Genomic DNA, 26011 nt, shown 5'->3' with positions numbered 1-26011 from the left:
AGGTTAAAGATTCCCAACCTGACTGAGGTAATTTGAGAGATCTGAAAACGTGAGTGGGAAAAACTACAGCCTTAATTTTCACTAACTTTTACACAAACTTTGTTTCTTTCAATTGCAAATACAGACAACACCATAGTAGTAAATGACTGTCCCTAATTAAGAAATATTTTTAAGACTACAATTGTGAAAGGTGACAAAATGTAATTTATGCACTACAACACCAGAGAATGCTCTCGACCCCAGACCGACTGATAACACCGCGTGCCCCAGATGGAGCTGGTGCAGTCTCCCCGCCTTCGCCAGATGGAATCCCGGCAACCATGAGCTTCTACAAACACGGCTCTGGTACGTCGGGACCAGGACTATTTCTCCAAACCGCATGGGGGCACCGGAACTGGGCGGTTCCATCCCAGCTTCTAGCCCGCCCCTGGCCCCAGAAGTCACGCCCTCAATCCGCCTGGCGCCATCTTGCCACACTCAGCAGTGAAGAATCCTGGCCAGTGGGCACCACAACACCAGAGAATGCTTCAGACCCCAAACCAAGCCGATTGACACCGGGTGCCCCAGATGGAGCAGATGCAGTCTCCCCGCCTTCTCCAGATGGACTCCTGGCAACCACGAGCTTCTAAAAACATGGGGCTCTGATATGTGGGAACCCGCACTGTTTCTCCAAACCACGTGGCCATGTGACCTTTCCTGATATACAAGCTCAGAAATGGCTCCTCCCCCCCTGAATGGCCATGATCCCAGAGGCACACAAACCAATTTCAGAACGCAGCAGCTGCTGGCAGAAATGTTCCTGGACTGTGAACTAAGCTACGGACCCGTGCCACCTGGGAGGGGAAGGGTTTTTGTCCCTTGGCCTTTTCCCCTTTGCGGCTGCATGGTGACCGCCACCTTTCAGAGCCAATTGGACAGAGAGGTAGGAGTTTACAGTGATGGGACGCACGGGGAATCTCGAGATGGGGAGGGCGGAACTGGTCCTGCTCCCCGCCCAGACAAGACCCCGAGCGGCCACCCACGAAGGGCCCCTCTGCTCCTTAATGACCATGATCCAGGAAGCACACAAACCAATCTCGGAACACAGCAGCTGCTGGTAGAAGTACCTCTAGACTTAATTATTAAAATACCAGAATTCCTAAACCGCGTAGCCGCTCTCGCAGCCGTGCAACATCATGTGCTCTTCAGAATCAGCAACAGAAAACAAACAATCTAATGATGCCTTTTCGGCAGGTCTGATTGTTGGGGGAAAATTCCAAATAATAATAGTGGGTTTTCTGTCGAAAATTGAATGTAATCAAAGTAAAGAGAGAGTAAAGTGAAAATCTGCCACACAGGCAGGGTGGGGTGGAGGTGTGTGGGGTTCTTGGTGGTGGAACATGTGCACTGGTGAAGGGATGGGTGTTTGATCATTGTATGACTGAGACTTAAACCTGAAAGCTTTGTAACTGTTCTCATGGTGATTCAATAAATAAATATATATATTAATGTACATCACCATTTCAGAATTCCTGACGCTGCTGTTGTATCTGACCGCAGAGTCCCTGGCTAGAGACACTCGGCTCACAGAGCCGAACAACTCAGAGGAGCTCTGACCTGAGCAGACTCAGGTCCAAGAATGAGGTCTGATCTTGTCACTGTTTATGCAATCATCTACCTAAGTTGCTTTTGAGCATTTCCTGTCGCCTCCATTAGTTGGTCAATGAACTAGAGAACATATACTAACAATCACCCCAAAATTTACTGTCCTGGTTTTTAAGAGATTTTTAGCTTTAGCCTACTTAAATAGTTTCTCATTTCATAAGATGGGGGAAAAAAACATAGTATATATCACTATACCAGAATCTTAATATTCTTAAAACTCTACTTCAGTGTAACTTGATTTCTTTTGTAATCCTAGATATACTGTTACAAATTATGTATTATATATAATTTTATATGATAAACAAAAATATTTTCTGAGAAAGGTATGCCATGCAACCAAGGGATAATAGCACAAAAAATAGTTTAGAGTTCCTATTTATAATATATGGGAGCAGGGGGCTAGAGAGATAGCACAGCAGGTAGGGCGTTTGCCTTGCACACAGCTGACCCAGATTCGATCCCTAGCATCCCATATGGTCCCCTGAGCACCTCTAGGAATAATTCCTGAGTCAGAATCAGTACTTATCCCTGAGCACCACCAGGTTAATTTTTTTTTATTTCCTCCATTGCATTCCCCCAAAAAACCCCACATTTTTTCTAATACTGGAAATTGAACCAAGGGCTTCATATATGCAAGGGAAGTGCTCTACCAGTGAGCTACATCCCTTGTCCTTTAGGTTGTTGTTGTTGTTTTTAATTTAAACACCTGGCTTATGGCCCTTTAGTTTTTAAAAAACATTTGTCACTTGTATGTAAAGTATTATTACAAGATATATATACAAAGACCTGTGAGGCAGTTTCTGTGGAGACAGCCCAAAGGCTGGAGTACCAACATATGACAGTTTCAGGTTCAATCCCAGGCACTACACATCCCCAAGTACCAAGAGGAGCAAGCCCTGGGCACCAAGCAAAGAGAAGTTCCTGTGGAACACAGGATTTGGCCCCCAAGCCAGAAGCCAAAAACAAAACAGTTATTATGCTACTGTCTAGCCTGAAATTCCTGAGTAGATGCACAAGTTGGCTGAAGACAATGAGCTGAGCTTTCAATGCGCACGTGACCAAGTGGCAGTGTCAGGACAGGGATGCCTCCAGCCAGACGAGTATGACAGTGACACTTCTCCACTGACTATTTGCCCAAAGTTTCTGCTGTTAAAAACTACTTTTAAAATCACCAATGTACAATACATACAAAACTACTGAAATTATTAAAATGGGGGTGGGGGTACAAAGTTATAGTACAGCAGGCAGGTGTTTGGTTTATAGGTGGTCAACTGGGTTTCAATCTCCGGCATCCCATCTGGTCCCTGGAGCCTGCCAGCAGCGACTTCTGAGCACAGAACAGGAGTGTGCCCTAAGTACTGCTGGGTGTGGCCCAAATACAAAACAAAATTAAAATGTATAATACCAGACTACTAAAAGGGGGAACATGTCATAGAGAGTTACCCTTCACTATGTACTAAGTTCTTAGTACAGACACACACTTATCTTTCTCTCTCTCAACTTCAACAGTAGTCAATTCCTAACTTTTTGGTTAGATAAAACTTTGTTTTCAGTCTGAAAAGCAGTTAAGTGGAACTAATACTTACTTTTGAATCTTCAGATAGGCCATCGCTCTATTAGCAGGAAGAAGAGCATTGGTGCCATCTGCTGCTATCCCCTGAGTATAGCACTCAATTGCTCTTTCATATTTTCCCTCTTTGAAAAATATATTTCCCTGCAATTGTGGAGGAAAGAATAAAGGAAAAAAACTTTTAAAATATGCAACAGAGAGTATAGTCAAATCCAAATCTTAAAAAAACACAAGGATACTCATTGTTAAATCAGTAACTAAGCTCCACTGTGATTCCTAATAATTCAGTTCCTAATTAAAACTTTTTTAAAAAGACTACTATATTAATTTACAACATTAACCATAATATTGTTAGGGGGGGATTAGAGGAGGGCTTTTTTAGGTCACACCTGGCAATGCTCAAGGGTTACTCCTGGCCCTGTACTCAGAAATTATTCCTGGCAGTGCTTGGGGAACATACGGGATGTCAGAATCAAACCCTGGTTGGCGACATGTAAGGCAAACGCCTTCCCCGCTGTACTATCCCCCTGGCCCCTCAGAGGACACTCTTGGTAGTGACTGGGAGACCAATATTAGGTGAGCAATGCCATACCACGGATTAAACCAGAGTCAGCCACATACAAGGCAAGTGCCTCACCCTCCATACTATCCAGCACCAGTAATTATTTTTATTGTCTGTGACTTTTTTAGTTTGGGGCTATACCTTGGCAGTGTCTCAGGGCCGACTCTTGGCTCTCTGCTCAGGGATCCCTCCTGGTGAAGATCAGGGGATCAAATGTGGTGCTAGGGACTCTGTGAATCACGAAACACCTTATCCCCTGCCCTATTTCTCCCGTCCCCCAGGCATTATTCTATTGGTGCAAATAACATTGTTTAAGACATTGTTAAAATTAAATAAGAAGCTATCACAGTACTTCACAGCTTCAGTAATCCATGTGAAAGTTCCAGAACTGCACAGCCCACTCTTTGGCAGCATATGCTCAACTACTGGACTGTACATCCCAATCTGACTGTAACATTTTGGGACGGCGGGGTACCCTCCCTGTGATGCTTAACAAACTGGGCTGGGGGCTCAACGTGAAGGCCTAAGACTGCTGCTGCTTGGGCCCTATGGTGCTGAGGACCACCCAGACCACCCACATAATGCTGGAGGTCCCCAGGGCTACACCCAACAAGGCTTGAACCAGGCTATCTCCAGAGACAGAACCAGGGTTGAAGACACACAAGGCACATGCCTCCGTCTTGTACTATCTCAGTGGCCCCTGTAACAGATACATCACAACCAACAATCATTCCATACTGTATTAGGAATCCTCTGTGATCCCTGAAAAGCTATAAACACACTAAATTAAATCTCAATTCAGTTTTTCTAGATAGTTCAGTAGTGAAAAAAAAATATGGGCTAGAGAGAATACAGAGATTAAGGTTTACTTATTTTGCACGTCGATAACCCTGGTTTGAGCCCCAGCACCCCTGAGCACCCCTGAGCACCCCTGAGCACCTCTAGGAGTAAGACCTGAGCACCACAGAGTATGGCCCAACGCCCCACCCCAAAACTGTCCCTGTCACTGTCATCCCGTTGCTCATCAATTTGCTCAAGCGGGCACCAGTAACATCCCCACTGTGAAACTTGTTGTTACTGTTTTTGGCATATCGAATACGCCACGGGGAGCTTGCCAGGCTCTGCCATGCGGGCGAGATATTCTCGGTAGCTTGCCAGGCTCTCCGAGAGGGGCGGAGGAATCAAACCTGGGTCAGCCGCGTGCAAGGCAAATGCCCTACCCACTGCGCTATCACTGCAGCCCACCCCGAAATTATGAATCGTAATGTAAGAATTGTGACTTACACAAGGCTTAAATTTCCTAAGACACCCAGAGGGCTGGGGCACCTGGAGCAGTGATGAAGGCATGAAGGGGCAGCAGGGAAGTCCCGCAGCGGCCATGCCCACCTTCCTCGCAACAGGTCACAGAGGAGGTGATGCCCTCACATCCTGGCTGGCCAAGGTACTAAAGCTCAGTTTACAATGAGTGGTGAACCCAAATGCAACTTTCTCCAGCATACAAACAGCCCAGCTCCGGGACTAATCTTAGAGAGATATGGCTCAGTCATAGGCTCAGAGATAGGCTATCTCCGGGCTGGGATCTCTGGAGCCTTTTGGGGATGGGGCGGACCGACTCCCCACCTTCAACCAACTCCTTTTGGCAAATAAATGGTCCAGCTCCACAGCAAATCTAAAAGAGACAGCAAGTTGCTGAATCATCCCAGTTTCACAGCTCCTGGAGTCTCCGAATTTCACAGCATTTACAGCACAGTAGGAGCAGAGCAGATTAAATGGGAAAGTTGCAAAGAAACCCACTAAATTCAATGAGTAAAAACATTAACACAGGGACTGGAGCGATAACACAGCGGGGAGAGTGTTTGCCTTGCACACAGCTGACCCGAGTTCAATTCCCAGCATCCCATATGGTCCTCCGAACACCGCCAGGAGTAATTCCTGAGTGCATGAGCCAGGAGTAAACTCTGTGCATCGCTGGGTGTGACCCAAAAAGCAAAAAAAAACAAATAAACAAACCAAAAAAAAAACCCAAAACATTAACACAGAAGGCTCAACTGGCACTAATAGTTGAGTAAACCTCAGAAATGATGTTAGGAACACCACTGAGACATCGGTTGTAACAAGCAAAATAATTTTGTGCTTGCTGAGGAAACAGATTTGGGGGGTGGATGGAACATTGGTGAAGGGAAGGTCACACAGTGTGGGATTGGTGTTGGAACACTGAATACCTAAAGCAGACCCCGCACCAGGCTGAGTCTCATTCGGGGCACCCTGGAGGAGGAGCAGGTGAGCCCACCACCTTCCCAAACAGAACCCCGGCAGCAAAAGAACTCCAAGACCCAATTGTCCCCATGCTCATGACTGGACCCCACAGGCTAAGGACAAGCCAGGAATGAATCTGTCGAAAAACTCAGGTATGCGGGTTTTGTGAATAAAATCTCCAGGCTCTCATGGATTCCAGAATGAGCAACCTCCCCCATCTCCCTGTTCTTCCAGATCCCTGGCAGTCACGCCCAGGAACTATCTTTGGCGCCATATAAGCTCATTAACAGACCATGATCCAAAGACATAAATAAATCTTGGAAGAGATCAACAAACTGCAGAGATTCTTCTGGACCCCAAAGTCATCATCCAGTTAAAAATTTAACTCCAGCTATATCAACCCATTCAAAATTTTAGAATTCCTGAGTAGCACACCACACTGGATCGGATGTAAAATAGAAGGCAGCCAATCTTGATTAAGAAAATATTAGCACACAAGGCTCAACCTGTAACGAGCAAGTAATCTCTTACACAAGGACTTAATGACTCCAGGCTGAGATACAATAATCTTCACATGCTTTCTTCTAAAAAAATTTTTTTGATCAGTGCTGGAGTGATAACTCAGCGGGTAGGGCGTTTGCCTTGCACGCCGCCGACCCGGGTTCGATTCCCAGCATCCCATATGGTTCCCTGAGTACCGCCAGGGTAAATTCTTGAGTGCAGAGCCAGGAGTGACCCCTGTGCAACACCAGGTGTGACCAAAAAAGCAAAAATAAATAAATAAATGAAAATTTTTTGATCATTTTTAGCGAATTATTCATAATAATCAATACAAAATAAATTATTTAGGGCCTGCTATTGGGGCAGGCTTGGGTTGGTTGTTGGGAAAATTGAAAATAATGGTGGTTGGAAAGTGTAATGGTGGTGGGTACGGTGGTGGAATAGTGAATGTAACAAATCATAAAAAACTTCATGAAAGCAAAATTAAATTTAAAAAATGAATACCTAAAGCAATTGTATTATGAACAACTGTCAATCACAACTTTGTTAAGTTTAAATAAAGTTTCAAACATTAAAAGAATTGCAAATCATTTTCACATTGAATTTATATATAGTTCAAATACAATACTCAAAAATAATTTCTTCCCTAAACTTAAATGCCTTTAAATATGTACGGTCATTTACTTAATTTTTCAATTACTCAAAATTTGAATTCGTAGACTCCAGAAGTATGAAAGTGTTAATTTACAATTCTTATTGAAGAATTGTAAAATAGTACTCGAAAAGACAGAAACTTGGTGAGGCTGGAGCGATAGTACAGTGGGTAGGGTACTTGCCTGGCATGCAGGCAGCCCGGGTTGGAGCCCCAGCACCACCTATGGTCCCCAACCCCGCCCCCAGGAGTGATCCCTAAATGCAGAGCCAGGAGTAAGCCCTGCATACAGCAGGGTGGGGCCCCAAAACAAAAAACAGACCAGAAACTTAACATGCAAGACACTAAGAGTAAACATTCAGCCAAATAAGTTATATGCTGGAATCCCTATGCATTACCAGGTCTTTCTGTGACAGAGCCTGCTGCTTATTCTGTTTCTCTTCTACTTTTTTCTCTTCTTCAGTTGACTTAATGACGGGATCAACTTCCTTTGGATAAGAATTTTCTTTGGATGTTAACGCCTAGGAAATACAGCATTGACTCAAATAAAACAATACCTAACTGCCTTTAAGAATATTTAGTTGACTCAAATATATTAGAATTTCTATCACATTTCAAATAAGTTAAGTCAAGTCATATTTACCTCTGATTGAAATCTTTCTGCTACTGTGACCGGGGATGCAGCTCAGTGGTAGAGGGCATGCCAAGCAAGTAATGGGGCCCTGGACTTGATGCCTGGCAACCCCTCATAAAGTCTTTCTACTTACTGAGAAAGAAAAATATGGATAATAAATTTAATATGCATCTTCCAATTAAAAGAAATATACCTGTAGTGAATACTGTTTTTATTTCGCCATGCCAAGGACTGAACCCATGCAAAGCTTGCACTTTTACCACTGAGCCAGTTCCTAGATGCTTATTTTTCAACAAATATTTATACTGAATTTTTTTATTTATTGAATGAGCCAACTACCATTCTTGGAATGATTTTCAAAGCCAAAATAGGTCATTAAAACACCACAAAATTCTCCAATTTAGTTATTACTGACCTAAAACAAAACACAAAATACACAACATTGTTTACAATCATAATCAGATTAAATGTTTTCTAAAGATTTTATGTGCAATAAGTAATGGCAATATTACTTATTGGGGAAAAGATTTTCCCCAATCATTGTTGTTTTCTTCTCAAAGTTTTAACAGATGGCATATAATTTCAATTTAATGGCAAAATGAAATATGGAACTGATTCATCTGACAAACAAATGTTACAATTAGTGACTATTTTCTTATTGTTAAGAAATTAGTATTGTTCTTGCTGAGATATAACAAAGATGAGGCAACTTAAAAATTACAGAATCAAAGATACATGTATAAGTTTAGTATAGAAACCCATTGATAAAGCATAAAAAAAATTAGTGGAATAACCCAAAATAATTCTATAGCAATAGATCTAAATAGCAATAGATCTAAAGATCTCAGATTAAGGGGGCTGGAGTGATAGCACAGCGGGTAGGGCGTTTGCCTTGCACTCGGCCGACCCAGGTTCAATTCCCAGCATCCCATATGGTCCCCCGAGCACCGGCAGGAGTGATTCCTGAATGCAGAGCCAGGAGTAACTCCTGAGCATCACCAGGTGTGACCCAAAAAAGAAAAAAAAAAGAAAAAAAAAACTATCAGATCAAGTCTTTAAGATGACGAAATATGGGCTGGAGCGGGTAGGGCATTTGCCTTGCACGCAGCCGACCCGGGTTCAATTCCCAGTATCCCATATGGTCCCCCAAGCAACGCCAGGAGTAATTCCTTAGTGGAAAGCCAGGAGTAACCCATGTGCATGGCCTGGTCTGACATGCCCCCCCTCCAAAAAAAATGATGAAAGATATTTAAAACCATTCAACTACCATTTTTTAGGATGATTAAAAGTATCATTACCCTATCACTAATTCTAAAACTCTCTATAAAATGTATTAACACTAGAGGGAAAGTCTTTCTGTAAAAAACTTTCATCCAATAAAGGTAATAAGAAATCCACTTAAGTTATATAACTAGTTTTTTTAAATTACCTGATTAATTTTCCTCAGTTCATTTGTTGCTTCAAAGTTATTTGGTTCCAGCTCTAAAACTTTTTCATAATCTAAGTAAAAAGAAGATAAACAATTTGTGAAAGACATACGATATTAAAAAATGTATATCACTTGCTACATGTGACAAGCAGCCAAATGACCCATGACAAAATCAAAAGAAACTAGGGAACATTAACAGACCTATTGAACTCTCTACGTTTTCCCCCCCAGGACAGACCAAATCTACCTACTTCCACCAGCCCTAGAAAGGATAGTGGCTTTTAAAAGTTGTACTTTATTGGGGATGAGAGTTGGTACAGTGACCTATCAGGCACTTCCTTTGCACGTAGCTGATCTGGGTTTAATTCCCAGCATCCCATATGGCCCTCTGAGCATTGCCAGAAGGACTCCTGAGTACAAAGACAGAAGTAATCACTGAACTTCACCACGTATGTCCCCCAAACAAAAAAAAGATATATATATATATATATATATATATATATAAGCTATATTTTATAAAGCCAAGAAGCAGCCGAATCCTAGTGGATAACAGCTTTACTTGGATTCTGTAATATACACTAACACAACCCTATTTAATTACCTCTTAAAGGTTTCTGTCGCACTGTCGTCCCACTGTTCATTGATTTGCTCGAGTGGGCACCAGTAACGTCTCCATTGTGAGACTTGTTACTGTTTTTGGCATAATGAATACGCCACGGGTAGCTTGCCAGGCTCTGCCGTGAGGGCAGGATACCGTTGGTAGCTTGCTGGGCTCTCTGAGAGGGATGGAGGAATTAAACTTGGGTCTGCCACATGTAAGGCAAATGCCCTACCTGCTGTGCTATCGCTCCAGTTTAGAATTTACAAATAAAAACGTGTTAAGACCTTTTTAAGTGGGGATGGAGAGATGTTTTAATACCTATTTTCATACGAGAAACTGAAAATCAGAGAAGATATGTAACCTTCCCCTGGTCATACATCTCACACAGGGTAGAATTTCTATTTGAAACAAATTCTGATTGGTGTCAAACAATGTGTTCTGTTCCCAAACATCAAAATTCCTTTCAAATTACAAAATCGGGCTGGAGCAATAGGACAGTAGGTAGGATGCCTGCCTTGCATGCAGCTACCCCAGGTCTGATCCCTGGCACCCCACGTTGTCCCCCAAGCATCACCAAAAGTGAACCCTGGGCACAGAGTCAGGAGCAAGCCCTGAGCACTGCGGAGTGTAGCCCAAAAACAAATAAACAACATAAACTGCAAAGCAAGCATTTTTAAAACACTAAGAGCATTTTAGATAGAAACTATTGGGGCCAAAGGGATAGTACAGCAGAAAAGGTGCTTGCTTTGCACGTAGCCAAACCAGTTTCAATCTTCAACATCCCAAATGGTTTCCCAATCCCTACCAGTAGTGACCCCAAAGCACAGAACTAGGAGTAGCCCCTGAGCACTGCTGGGGGTGGCCCCAAAACAAAAACAAATACAGTGATTATAGTTATCTAGTATTGTTTAATACAGCATCTGTTAAATCAACCTATTTAATTGAAAATACAAAACGTTAGACAATGACCTGTAAAATATAATACCTTTTTTGGCATCCTCTAATTTTTGCAAAGCAAAGCGAGCGGCACCTCGTCTGGCATAAGCCTTTGTATAATCTCTATTCAAGGCAATTGCTAAATTACAATCAGACTCGGCAACAGCGTATCTGAAATTTAAAAAAAAAATGAAGTTTAATTTAAAAATATCATTAAACCAAGATTTCAAAATTTGCTTCTGAAATTCCTGTAAAAGGAATTAACTTCCCGAATGAATGTTCCACTGAAGGTTTGTTTCCTACCTCCTTTTAGTTAGTCCATTTTGATGGTGAAATTTAAGTAGAATTCTCTCTAAGCGAGGAATAAGAATGTTCATTAACATTGCTCTTAAGATTCTAGAGGAGGTAAGGTGTTTGCCTTGCACACAGTCAAACAGGTTCAATTCTGGATCCACATATGGTCCCAAACATGGTCAGGAGTAATTCCCAAGTATAGAGACAGAATAAATCCTAAGCACCACTGAGAATGGCCCACAAACCCCCAAATGAGGATGGAAAAAGAATACAGGGGTTAAGGTGTTTGCTTGCATGCCTGGTTCAATCCTGGCACCTGCATATGCTCCCCTGATTACCCCAGCAGTGACCCCTGAGCACTACCATGTATGATCAAATACCAAAAAAAGAAATTGGACGTAACTCTGAAAATGAAAGACCTACCACTATATCTGAAACATAGCTATGTCTTAGAAATAACACTCAAATAGGCAAGTCACGGAAGATGACATTCGTGATTTTTGGCAATACCCACAGCACTCCGGCTATGCAATGCAAGAAGATGACGGAACCACCGCTTGCATGAAGGACGTGCTCAGGCTGCTGAGCTCTGCATGAAAGCGCAAAAGTAAACAACATAATACAACACATTACTTACTGAAACATACTTTTTCTTTAGATCAAAGAATGATAAATATACAAATTAGTGGTTACCCAAGAGAGGGCTGCAAGGATCAGAATATAAAAATACTGAGGTTAACTTCAAAAATAATAATGTTCAGGGGATGGGGGGGAGAGAGAGAGAGGGGCAGGCAGTAGGGCACCTACCTGCCTTCTACACAGCCCTGAGCAACGCAGGAGTGATCCTAGAGCACAGAGCCAGGAGGGATCCCTGAGCACAGAGCCAGGAGTGAGCCGTGAGTACCATCTGATGTGGCCCCAAAACAAAATGAAAATAGTAATAATGCTCACCAGAGAGCTGCTGTGGGGTTAAAGTGCTTGTCTTGCATGCAGCCAACTCCAGTTCCATCCCTGACATGGCCTGATCCCTGAGCACAGCTCAACAGAGCTCCCTACACCAATGGGTACGGTCCAAATTGTTCCAACTCCTAAACTGGGTGATGGGTTCATGTGCGTTTACTTAAAATTATTCCTTGTAACTTTCTGCTATGTCACAGCTGTCAAATTTTTTCTTAAAAAAAATTTTGACAGTAAAAATATCATAGATTTCAAAGACCTAGAAAAACATGATCAAACCAGTAACATTCTGATACCAATATGGTTCATGTTTCCAGGTAAGACATAAAATAGAGGGACTAGAGATGAGAAATAATACAGGAGGCAAGGTATTTGCCTTGCATGAGATGACTCCAGTTCAATCCCCATAACCACATACAGTCCTAAGCTCTGCCAGCAGCAACTGCTGAGCACAGAGCCAGAAGAACCCAGCAGCTGAGCACCATTAGGTGTGGACCAATAACAATAACAAAAAGCAGAGGGGCCAGAGAGACAACTCAAAAGACTGAGCACATATTTTGCATGTAGGAGACCCCGGGTAGATCCAAGAACTAGTGAGTATGCCCCCAAAAAAACAAAATAAAAATAAGTAAGACTATCTTTTGTTGCTCCTCTTTTTTCTTGTTTTGTTCCCTAGCAATGCTCAGGGACTATTTCTAGCTCTCTGCTCACCAACAACTGCCAGCAGCATTCCAAGGTACCATTTTCCGCCAAGGACTGAAACCAGGTAGGCCATCCCCACGCAAAGCACGCACTCAGCCTATTCAGCTGTCTCTCTCGGTCGAAGAAGGCCTTTCTTGATAGCATTTGTCTTTTTTTTAAATGCCATTACAGTATTCCAATTGCAATATCATGTTTTCCAACTTAACTTAAAAGTTTTTAATTCTTTAAAGTTGGAATATAAGGGCTGGAGCAATAGCACAGTGGGTAGGGCGTTTGCCCTGCACGCGGCCAACCCAGGTTTGATTCCCAGCATCCCATATGGTCCCCTGAGTACCGCCAGGAATAATTCCTGAGTGCAGAGCCAGGAGTAACCTCTGAGCATTGCCGGGTGTGACCCAAAAAGCAAAAAAAAAAAAAAAAAAAAAAGCTGGAATATATTTTACTGTAATGAAAATTAAAGAGTAAATGTAGGTTAAATTTTGAAATGACTTTTCAAAATGGAAGGAAATAAATTTCTGAAAACTTTTATCCACTAGCATTTCAGTGTGTGAATTATTCAACATAATGACTCAATTTTCAAAGGAAAACCTCAGAAAAGTGAGTCAGAGGAGAACGGTTCTTGAGCACATAAATGTTCAAAATGGCTTTTGTAGAATTTATAGTTAAAAAAAGTAATTTTCGGTCTCTCCCATAAACATCATACAAAATTCTCTTTGAAAATATACATACAAACACCGAAGACAGAGTGATAGTTTAGCAGGCAGGTGGCTTGCCTTGCATATGACCGACCAAGGTTCGATCCCCAGCATGCCATATGGTCTCCTGAGCCCACAGGACTGATTCTCGTGTGCAGAGCCAGGAATAAGCCCTACCATAAGGTATGGCAAAATATATACAAAAATACATTCACACACAGTGTGGAAATCTCCTTACTTTTTCAATCTAAAGTATGCTGACGCTCTGTTCGTTGGTAACACAGGATTATAAGGATCAGCATCCATGCCTTTGGTGTAGCATTCAATTGCATCATCATATTTTCCTTGTTTGAAGTATTTATTGCCCTATAAAAAGCACAAGTCAGTTATACAGTGGCACAAAATTCCAGAGTTATTTTCTTCAATATTATGCATCTCTAACTCACTGGCTGTCTGATCAAGGCTAAGAAAGAAAGAAAACTAAGCAAAATAATCATTTTATAAGAGTTTAAACTCATTATATAATTTCTTGGGCACAACTCAAAGGAGCCCCTGGTTAAAAATGAAATATTCAGCTTGATATACTCACCGACAGTAACAGCTTACTGATTATTCAAAAAAAAGTTATAAAAGAAAGTTTAATCTAAAAAGATTTCCACCATTTTAAAAACCAAAATAACTAGTTTAATAAAAAAAATCAGACAACCTTCAGGGAGACTCTTCCAAAATCTAACCAAAGATGATCTATAAAATAGGGGATTGGAACATAATATTCATGCCAAAACTCAAACACTAATTTTAAGTTAACTTCAGTCTACTACTAATAATCCTGAATAATTTTATAAGTCCTAAACACTTTATGTACTAATATTCACTTATGTATTACTTAATATTCACTTTATGGTCATAATCCACTGAGATTTAATAATAAAATTAAGCTTATTTTACAACTGGAGAAAAAAAAAGGCACAAGTGATCTAAAAGCCTTTTCCCATACCAGGACACAGCTCCCAGTCACTATGCCACACGGTTGCCTACCACACCCTGAAAGGTTTTGAAGAAATCTTGGGATCCACATGTTTTACAGAGCTTTCACCCCTGAAGGAAAACAAAGCTAGAGAATACCTTTTCTTTTAAAGCAAGAGCCTTTTGTGAGTCTATGTGAATTCCGTCTTCTTCTGACTCTGATTCTGGAGACACAGAATCATGAGTACTTTCTTCTTTGTCAAGCTCATCAAGGATACTGTCCTGCAATCATAAGAATAATGCCCATTGAAAACGGAAATCTTATTCACTCTTGGTGGAAATTTAAACTGGTTCAGATTCTGTGAAAAATAGCATGGAGATTTTTCAAAATGTTAAAAATAAAAATGTAAACTGGAAATTCCACTCCTAGGTTTCTATTCCAGGAAGACATAAACACCCTGAGAGAAAGATTCATATACACCTATGTTCATTACAGTCTATCTACAATAGCCATGATCTGGAAGCAATCCAAATGCCAACAACAGATGAACAGGTGAAAAGAAGTTGCGGTTTCAGTATATATTCACAATAAAATACTATGAAATTCCAAGAAGAGATAAAATCCTTCTTTTTCAACATCATAAATGAGACTACAAGTTGTCAAACTAAGTAAAATAAATCCAAAGGAGAAAGACAAATAATAGATGATCTCACTCATTTGTGCTATGTAAAGAAACAATGGAGAGTATAGACAACATGCGGTGAAAACAAACCCACAGGACTCCAACCATAGAAAGGAAAGGAGAGGTATGATCTGTTGAAACTCAGTGGAGTGTGGTGGACAGATACTGGTACTTTGGTGGTGAGATTAGTATGATAATATTATATTCTTGCAAACCAATGTTGCCAAAAAAATTACAAAAATAAAGAGAAAATTTATCAAAGAAAAAAACTTAAAATATATGTATCACCCTCTCAAAAAAAAAAAAAAAAAAGAATAATGCCCATCGTCAGACGATTTAAAAAATAAAGACAAACTCCAACAAAAAAGGAGAGATGGCCCTGGAATGTGTTCATTCAACAGAACACTAATGAAAGAAAACACACCAAAAACTGGGGTCCAAAGGCTGCTTCTGCGTGACTGAGTGCCAGTCTGGCAACCCCAGACTGTGTGTGCGTGCTGTGGTGCTCTCTTGGCGGCTCTGCCATTTGGCTCCCACAGCCGCGTGCAATTTGCGTGCACAAACTGAAGCCTGTAAAGCACCCACAGCCTGGAGTGGGCCCCGAGGAAGCCTGTCCGTGCGCACCCTCAAGAACGTGCACAAGCACAACTGAGGGGTCTGACACCCAACAAACACCTCAGCCAAGCGTGTGAGGGCCACGGGCAGCCGTGCTGGCCACACAAACTCCTCAGCCAAGGGTGTGCATGCTCGGGCAGCTGTGCAGGCCACACAAACACCTCAGCCAAGTGTGTGAGAGCTGTGGGAGCTGTACAGTGCTCACCGCACCACAAACAGGACAAGCATCACATTCAAACATGCAATTCCTGGTCATCATCATAACCAGAGAAGAAAAATGAAAACTGACTGCTGTCAGTACGGAATGTTAACTTCTTCCCCACATCCGCAGGGGCTTCTTTGGGCATTCTGGCTTCTGTCCATCCCCTACAGATACACGGTGGTTCCGCAGGAGCATAGTGTCAGAGCACCCAGCAACACCCACATTTGGTTCAGGGGTGCTTTCCGCCTTGTGCCTGAGCTGCTGGGATAGGTGCTAGTTTCCTGACCTTGAAACTATAATTAGGGGGCTGGATATGAATGATTACAAGAAACTGCTTAATACTAAAGGTATGCCAAAAAACAGTAACAACAAGTCTCACAAGGGAGACGTTACTGGTGCCCACTCGGGGAAATCGATGAACAACGGGACGACAGTGCTACAGTGATTTAGTAATCAGCTCTGATACTGTGATTGATAAGAAAAAATGGTTTGGTCTTCAATTCCATTCTAGTAGAGCTCCTAAAACCCTTAGAAATTCCTGATGGGAGCAAAAGGTGTCTTTTGTTATATGAGACAAAATGACCGAGACAATACCTAAGACAGACAGCTAGTTGTCAAAACTGGAAATCTAAGTCCCATCTCTCTGCTCATCAGAATCAAATGCTAAGAGTCGGTGATTTAATCAACCATGCCTATGTAAAGAGCCTTCCTGAATTCTGAGCTCAGCGATATTTATTTATTTATTTATTTATTTGCTTTTTGGGTCACACCCGGCGATGCACAGGGGCTACTCCTGGCTCTGTACTCAGGAATCACCCCTGGTGGTGCTCAGGGGACCATATGGGATGCTGGGAATCGAACCCAGGTCGGCCGCGTCCAAGGCAAATGCCCTACCCACCGTGCTATTGCTCCAGCCCCTATTTTTTTATTTTTATTTCTTTTGGTTTTGAGGTCACACCCAGCTGTACTCAGGACTAATCCTGGCTCTGTGCTCAGTGATCAATCCTGGCAGGCTTGGGGGACCATCTGTGATGCTGCAGATCAAACCTAGGTCACTCGTGTGGAAGGCAAGCACCCTCCCCACTTAACTATCACTCCAGCCCCAGGCCTCCATAAATTCTAAAAAGGGTAAGATTCAGGAAGCTTCCAGGTTGGCTCAGGAAAAGGGGAGACTGGAACACTTAGACAGCATGGAAATCCCTTGACCTTCTCCCATGCCCTGTGGCACTCCTCTAGCTGGCTTCTTATGAGTTATCCTTTACCAAAAAAAAACCTCTTAATTTAGGCACTGTGATTTACCAAACTGTGACAACAGAGATCTAACCCAAACCCATCACCTGTGCCAGTGTCCCTCCACCAACATCCCAAGCTCCCTCCCTCTCCCCGCCCACCTCGAGTGATGCTCTTTTGAATAAACACAGAACTCAGTCTGAGAGCTGCTCTAGCAAATAAACTCAACTGAGCAGCAGTCCTAACACTGACAGGTGCAGGTGCGATCAGCGGATGCCCTGGGCAGGGCGCCCCAATCTGCAGGTGCAATTAACATGGCACACGGAGGGCAATCTTTGGGCAGAGGCTTCAAACTCTGGAACCTGAGTCACCTAAGGGTAGACAGGATCAGGACTGAGTTGAACTAGAGAACACCAAGTTTGACAGTGTGGGGAGGAAACTCCCACACTTAGAATTTGGAGGAGAATCAAAACCTACCCCAAGAAATTAGCATCAGCAAACTCCTACATATGGGTCCCTGTCTCATTATGCCCTGCTCCCCAAAGTCTAGAGCTGAGGACAGTGTCCCTCATTTCATCCTTACTTTGCTCAGGTCTATAGATGTGATGAGGTGTAGTGTGCCTCAGGAAACCAGCCTGCGAGAAATTCATTGTTCTGGAGCCCACCCATCTGCACCTACCCTTTCTTTCTCCTTGCTCTTTTGCTATTAAAAATCCCTCTTGTGGGGTCAAAGAGATAGTACAGCAGGCAAGGCTTGCATGTTCCAAACCAGGTTTGATCCCCACATACGGTTGCCCAAGTCTCTTCAGGAGCTATCCCTCAGTGCAGAGCCAGGGGTAAGCCCTGACCACTGTCGGTGTGGCCCAAAAACTTAAAATAAATAAATATATATATACACATACATATATATTAAAATACTACTTGGGACCATGCAGACAAGATGGCTGCCCTGAGGACGAGTCAACCTCCTTCCAATATGCTCATATGCTGTCAATAAACTCTTTCTTGGTCTGTTACCAAGTCTCTGATTTGATTGGTCCTCAAGCAACAGTGCAAACAAAACCTTTAGTTAAGAACCAGGGACTGGAGCGATAGCACAGCAGGCAGGGCGTTTGCCTTGCATGTAGCCGACCCGGGTTTAATTACCAGCATCCCATATGGTCCTCTGAGCACAGCCAGGAGTAATTCCTGAGTGCAGAGCCAGGAATAACCCCTGTGCATCGCCGGGTGTGACCCAAAAAGCGAAAAAAAAGAACCAGCAGTGATCTAGTCCTCCTTGGAATCCTGGCAGTACAAGCCCTCAAGCAGTTCTCTCCAAATAGTTCAAAATACGCTGATTCGACCAAACATAATAAATAGCATGCTAGCCTAGAATTCCCAATCACATATTCCTCTCACAGTAATAAATAATCTCATGGACCACGAAAGACATTTTGAAATCATGTTTTTATAAACGTGAAAATAAAAAAGATTTAGTTTCTGGGACACACCCAGAACTGCTTAGGGCTTATGGTGCTCCGGGATCATTCTTGGTCACACTTGGTTACTATATGCAATGCTAGGGCTCGAACCCAGGTCTGCCACATGCAAGGCAAGCACCAGACCCACTGTGCTATGTCTCTAGCCCCAAACATTATCCTTTATCTTCCATCTTCTTGAAGAACACTGCTCCTTATCTAAACAAATGTTTTGCATTTAATAACATCATTTTAATTACTTATGTAAGGAAAAAAGAAAACAATAAAATCTGCTTACACTCACTGAATGAACATTAAAAGATGGACTGAGGGGCCGGCAGGCACTGCAAGCCAGAGAATGCTCCGGACCCCAGACCGGGCCAACAACACCAGGGTGCCAGACGGAGAAGGCACAGTCACCCCGCCTTCTCCAGATGGAGTCCCGGAGACACTGAGCTGCTACTAACATGGCTCCGGTACATGGGACTGGGACTATTTCTCCAGACCTTTCCTGATATGCAAAAAGCCTCTCAGGAACGGCCCCTGAGTGGCCATGATCCCAGAGGCGCAGAAACCAATCTCGGAAGGCAGCAGCTGCTGGCAGATATACTCCTGGACTGTGAACTAAGCTACGCCCTGTGCAGCCCCGGGAGGGGAAGCATTTTTGTCCCTCAGCCTTTTCCCCTTTGCAGCAACATGGCAACCACCACCTTTCAGAGCCAACTGGACAGACAGGGAGGAGCTTGCAGTGATGGGACACATGGGGAAACTCATGATGGGGGGGCAGAACCAGCCCTGCTCCCCGCCCAAATGAGACCCCGAGCAGCCGCCCTTGAACAGCTCTGAGTTTAAGGGTCACTGGCAGTGGTGCCTGGGTATCAGGCAGTGCCAGGGATTGAACTGAAAGAACATCACCAGCATGAAGGCAAGCACCTTACCCCCTAAGCTCTTCTCTCCAGCCCCGTAACACTTTAAAAAGACTAAAAAGAAATGTCCATTCTAAATCAACTATTAATGTAGATCAAATTGACATTTAAATGTCAATTAATGTAGATCAATTGACAGATAAAATTGACCAAAGCTTCCCTTTTCACAGGCAGACTGGTTAGTGGCTGTGTGGAGCACTGAGGGAAGGGTGCTTGCAATAATTCATTCTCCACTTCTAAGAGATGGAAGGCATGTACCACGTTTGCTATCTGTGATCTAGAAGCCCACCTTCCGAGGATCAAGAAACAACTACTTCTACTGTCATACGGCCATAGCCCAAAGATGAAACAGAAACTTACTCTTTTCTCCAACAAACTGTTCAGTTTATAAAAAGCTACTGGCAGTCTTTTTCTTTTTGGAGGGGTGCAAGGGGATACACCCAGTGGTTTTAAGGAGCTACTCCTGGCTTTGTGCTTAGGAGTAGTTCCTTGTGGTGCTCAGTGACCATATATGGTGCTGAGGATTCAAACCACAGTTGTCGGGATGCAAGGAAAGAGCATTAATCTGTGTACTATTCTCTGGACCAATTCTTTCCCGGGAATATTACACTCTGAAAATACCTAGCTATTAGTGGGTGGGAATAAGTGGATTCAAAAACTAAAGGGTAGCACAAAGCAGAGATTTTTGTGGTGTATTATTTCTGTATCTTAATTGCAATGGATACCCAAATCTACCCATGATAAAATGGTATAGAAATCTTGTATCAATGCCAGGTTCCTCGTTTTGGTACTGTACTGCGCGAAGATAAAATAAACTATTGGAGGGGCTGGAGCAATAGCACAACGGGTAGGGCGTTTGCCTTGCACGCGGGCCGACCCGGGTTCGATTCCCAGCATCCCATAGGGTCCCCTGAGCACCGCCAGGAGTGATTCCTGAGTGCAGAGCCAGGAGTAACCCCTGAGCATCACCGGTTGTGACCCAAAAAGCAAAAAAAAAAAAAAAAACAGAAAAATGGCAAAGGACATATGAAAAAATGTTCCACATCACTAATCATCAGAGAAACATAAATCAAAACAATGACATATCACCTCACACCAGACTCTCCAGAAAGAACAAGAACAACCAGTGCTGCCGCAGATGCAGGGAAAAAGGGATCCTCGTTCATCTTTGGTGGGAATGCTGATTAGTCCAACCTTCTTGAACAGCAATATGGACCTTTCTCAAAAAACTAGGAATTAAGCTTTCATATACCCCAGTAATATCATTCCTGGGAATATACCCCAGGGCACACCCCACCTCCCCAAAATTGCAGAAAAGTCACCTGCACTCCTATATTCACTGCAGCACTATTCACAATAGCCAGAATCCAGAAACAACCCAAGAACAGACAACTAGATAATGAAACTATGGTACACCTACACAGCGGAATATTACACAATTGTCAGAAGACAAAGTCATGAAATTTACTTATACATGGATGGACATGGAGAGTATCATGCTGAGTGAAGTAAGTCAGAGGGAGAAGGACAGACATAGAATGATCGTACTCATTTATAGAATGCAACATAGTATGAGAATAATGCCCTAAGACAACAGAAATGGCCAGGAGGACTGGTCCATGAGACGCTTTCCACAAGTTGGGAAGTTTGGGGGAAGTGCAGTTATGACAGAAGAGACAGAGTGGACATTCTCTGACAATGGTAATTGGAAGTGATCACTCTTAACAAGAAGTCAATGCTGAAAGAAGACAAAGTGATACACATGATACCCTTTCAATAACAGTATTTAATGCAAACCACGGTGCCTAAAAGGAAAAAAGGGGAAAGGGGTGGAGGGAGAGATATGGGGAGACTGTCTGTCATACAGGTGGGAGGAAAACTGGGGACACTGGTAGTGGGAAATGTACATTGATGGAGGGATGGATACTGGAACACTGTTTGACTGAAACTCAATCATGAAAAGCTTTTTAAGTGTGTATCTATGGTCACTTGATTTTTAAAAACTGAAAAAAATATAGTCTGGGCTGGAGAAAGGGCTTAACAGGCTGAACTCATAATTTGGGGAGGTATAGATTGGCTCCTGGGTACCACAGGATCCCCTGAGTACTGCTACATATAACTCAAACTTTTTTTTTAATTAAAATAATCTAACGAGGTCATTAGAAGCGCTGTTTCATTCATGACCTAAGCTCAAAAACCATCTTGCTCAGATATTAAGAAGCACTTATGAGGTTGGGGAGACAGCTCACGAGTGGAAAACATGCCTCCATGCACACACGAGCCCCCAAGTTTGATCCCTAGCACTAAATGTTTTCCCCTAGCACTGCCATTTGTGGCCATAAAGAACCTCAACTCCCAGCACAGAACCACTAGGAAAGTATCACTGGAAGTGGCCCCCTGGCGCCCCCAGGAGTGCTGGGGAAGCTCTACCCCGCAACACCTCTCTCCGAAAGTAACAGCTAGATTAACTTACCACATCAAGTTTTGCCCAAGCCTCATAATCATAGGACTTTATTCTGTTTTTTGCATTTTCATCTTTGGTTGTTTTAGAAGATTGTTTAGCTTTGCCTTTCTTCTTTTTCCTAAAATTCCCATTTCGAATAGGTGGTAATTTCTAAAGAGAAAAAATATATATTTATTCATCACTTTTTGTATTTTTGCTCATTATTTTTTATATAACTGTTACAAATCACACTAAATTATATAATATTCAAGAAAATTAGATTTTTAGATGCTTACAAGTACCAATTTGTAATCTTCATTAATAATTTACAGTTGAGAAATTTAACATTCCCTTTGATGAATGCTTAACAATATTCAGACAAAAAAAGTAATTTTAAACATATATTTAATTTGTAATCCTAAACACAGTCTTCTAAAAAAAACCTTCTCAGAACCAGATGGTACAGCAGGTAGGGTACTTGCTTTGCATGGAGCCAAACTGGGTTCAATCCCTGGCATCCCATCTGGTCCCCCAAGCCCTGCCAGGAATTTTCCCTGAACAGAGTCAGAAGATCTGAGCACTGCAGGATGTGGTCCTAAACTGCACCTCTCCCCATCCCCCCAAGAAAACCCCCATGAATTATCAGCATTACTACAGAAATTTGCTCATATCTTTAAGTACAGTAAGAAAAATAGTCATTTAAATGCACTTTTTAAGAATCATTTCTATTTTATATATAGGTATATATATAAAATCCATGATTTATAATGATGAAGTCTTCTCATAAACATAATTCAACATTACACTCATCCCAGTGTACCACCTCCCTCCCCTCAGGCCCTCCCTTCCAACCCCCCACCCCATCACCCAACTGTGTAGGTCAGCTCTCCCTTGGCGCTGCCTTCAGTCCCTTGTTGCTACCTTGCTTCCCCCCCCCCGCCCCATTTTGAGCCAGACCAGCAGTGCTGAGGTTTTACTCCTGGCTCTGCACTCAGGGATCACTCACAGCGGGTTCTGGGTACCATACCCCAGACCAGTCGTGTGGTCCGCCCCCTTGCTATGTATCTTTAAGTTCACCTATGAGAGAGGTCATTCAGTATCTATATCTTTTTTTTTCTTTCTTATTTTTCATTTTTCTTCTTTGTTTTTTGGGCGATACTCTATGGTGCTCAGGATCGCCTGCGGCAAGCTGGAGGGACCATATGTGGAGCCAGGGACTGAACCCCTGCAAGGCACGCTCCTTATCTACTATACTATCTTTCTGTCCCCTCCCTCTTTCCTTCTGACTTCACGCAGCATCATATCTTCTAGTTCTACCCAGGTGCTGCAAATTGCATGATTTTGTTCTTAGAGTTAAATGCCCATCAGAGTAACAGTAGGACCTATCTAACATTTTTACACAATACTGTACATTAATGGCATTCAATGTATGTAATTATTTGATACATAATATATATACAACCCATATTATATGCTATTTGCCTGTAAGAATTATCAGCCTATTAGCAATTTATCACTCTTAAAAAGTCTTAGTATATTTAAACATTTGACACATTCCTTTAAATTGAATCACCATGAAATAGTTACAAAGTTGTTCATGACTGGGTTTCAGTCATACAATGTCCCAATCAATACCTGACCCTTCACCAGTGTACAATTCCTGCCACTAATGGGCCCCAGTTTCCCTCCCGAGTTTGTGCACTTGCATGAGCTCGCTCTCTCACTCTCCCTGCCCCACAGGTGAGAGAGAAGTGTGTGTGTATGTGTGTGTGTATGTGTGTCTGTCTGTCTGTCTCTCCTCTTTTAGGCACTGTGGTTTGCAATGCTGTTACTCAAAGGTTATGATATAGAAACACTTTTCCTCCTTTCGGCATTCAGTTCTGGTCCAGAGTGATCATTGGAAATCACTGTCACTGTGGTCCCTTCTCTACCCTAACTGCATTTCCCCACAACTTATGGCAAACTTCCTACCAAGGACCGGTCTTCCTGGCCCTCATTCCTATGTCTTTGGATATTATTCTCATACTACTTTTTTTTTAATATTCCACAAATAAATATTTAAAACTTTTAAAATAAAAACTTTTGAAATGTTGACAAGGAAGCAAGACACTTCATTTTTACTATTTTTAAAAAAACATTTTAAAAACCATGCTTTATTTAAAAATGAGCAACTTTGCTGGATGCTAACATAGGAAAGTAATTTACCTCTTCAGGACCCCCATTCTGTCTTCTGAGTTCCATATCCTTTTGTTTAATATCTTTTTCCCAATGTTCTAAATCTCTCATAAAATCTTGTAATTCTTCTGCATTTTGTTTCACTTGAAGTTGTAATTCAACTGCTTTACTTGTTGAAGTCATTATGGCCGTAGAGCTTTGACCAAGAAACCTATGATAAAAATGGAATAGAGTGCAAAGAGAGAGTACAGCAGGTAAAAAGCTGGTCTTACACATGTCTGACTATGTTTGTTCCCTGGCACCCCGTAATGGTCTCCCAAGCCAGCCAGGAGCCAGGAGTGACTCCTAGTAAAGAGTTGGTAATGATCCCTGAGTATTGCTGGATTGACCCCAAAAACAAAATGAGAGAGAGGAAGAGAGAGGGAGAAGAAATAGAATTTGCTTTCTTTTTCTAAACCTAGCTAATAATTTCTTTACTGGGTCATAAATGGCCAAGACAGATAAAAGAGGACCTAAAATAATGCTGAAAACAACTTAAGCTATTAAAAAATGGGCTCAGACCTTTACCTAACACCATGTACAAAAGTCAGATCAAAGTGGATTAAAGACCTCAACATCAGAATCCATACGGTACATTGAAGAAAAGGTTGGCAAAACCCTCTACAACATTGAAGCGAAAGGTATCTTTAAGGATGAAACAGAGATAAACAAATGGGACTATCTTAAACAAAGATGCTTCTGCACCTCAAGAGAAACAGTGACCAAAATACAAAAACAGTCTATAGAATGGGTAAGGATACTCACACAATACCCCTCAAGTAGGGGTTAATATTAAGGATATACAAGGCACTGGTTGAACTCTACGAGAGGAAAACATCCAACCCCATCAGAAAATGGGGCGATGAAATGAACAGAAACTTTCCCAAAAAAGAAATCTGAATGGCCAAAAGGCACATGAAAAAATGCTCTCTATCACTAATCATCAGAGATGCAGATAAAAAACAATGAGATACCATCTCACACCAGAGATTGGCACACATCTAAAATAACAAAAGCGACCAGTGTTGACATGGATGTGGGGAGAAGAGGACTCTCCTTCACTGCTGGTGGGAATGCTGACTGGCTCAGCCCTTTTAGAAAACAATATGGATGTTTCACAAAAAACTAGAAATTGGGGCTGAAGCGATCGCACAGTGGGTAGGGCATTTGCCTTGCATGCGGCCAACCCAGGTTTAATTCTCAGCATCCCACATGGTCCCCCGGAGGAACACCAGGAATAATTCCTGAGTGCATGAGCCAGGAGTAAACCCTGTGCAACGACTGAGTGTGATCCAATAAGCAAAAAAATAAAAATAAAAACTGGAAATTGAGCTTTCACTTGACCCACTAATACCACTCCTGGGAATATATCCCAAAGATGCAAAAAATTACAGTAGAAATGACATCTGCACTTGTATGTTTATTGCAGCACTATTTACAATAGCCAGAATGTGAAAAAAAAAAAAAGTGTCCGAGAACAGATGCCTGGTTAAACTTTGGTATATCTACACACAATGGAACACTATGCAGTTGTTAGAAAAGATGAAACCATAAAATCTGCATATAAGTGGATCAACATGGAGAGTATCATGCTAAGCGAAATGAGTCAGGAAAAGCGAGACGGACACAGAATGACTACATCCATTTGTGGGATATAAAGTAACATAACAGAAGAATAACACCTAAGGATAGTAGAGATTAAGGCCAGAAGGGTGGCCCCATGGCTTGGAAGCCGATCTCATGTGCTGGGGGAAAAGCAGGTGGAATGGAGAAGAGACCACTAACAAATGACGGCTGGAGGGATCACTCGGGAGGGTAGACTGGTGCTGAAAGTAGGCTATG

At 42.4% G+C, this 26011-nt stretch overlaps 1 protein-coding gene across 2 annotated transcripts in view; it reads right to left on the bottom strand.

Moving 5' to 3' along the window:
- RPAP3 (RNA polymerase II associated protein 3) overlaps positions 1–26011 on the bottom strand; it is a 44429-nt gene that overhangs the window by 16622 nt on the left and 1796 nt on the right. For both annotated transcript variants that reach the window (XM_004610437.2, XM_055143134.1), the window contains exons 2-9: positions 24161–24341; positions 21986–22126; positions 14559–14681; positions 13672–13799; positions 10835–10956; positions 9249–9319; positions 7584–7706; positions 3231–3358 (exon numbers count right to left, since the gene is read on the bottom strand). In XM_004610437.2, coding sequence (XP_004610494.1) covers positions 3231–3358; positions 7584–7706; positions 9249–9319; positions 10835–10956; positions 13672–13799; positions 14559–14681; positions 21986–22126; positions 24161–24313 — 989 coding nt within the window. In that variant the 5' untranslated portion in view covers positions 24314–24341. The remainder of the gene's footprint in view (positions 1–3230; positions 3359–7583; positions 7707–9248; positions 9320–10834; positions 10957–13671; positions 13800–14558; positions 14682–21985; positions 22127–24160; positions 24342–26011) is intronic.

Source organism: Sorex araneus, chromosome 6 (genome assembly GCF_027595985.1).
Source record: "Sorex araneus isolate mSorAra2 chromosome 6, mSorAra2.pri, whole genome shotgun sequence".
Classification (NCBI taxonomy): Eukaryota; Metazoa; Chordata; class Mammalia; order Eulipotyphla; family Soricidae; genus Sorex; species Sorex araneus.
This window is presented reverse-complemented; position numbering and strand designations above follow the sequence as displayed.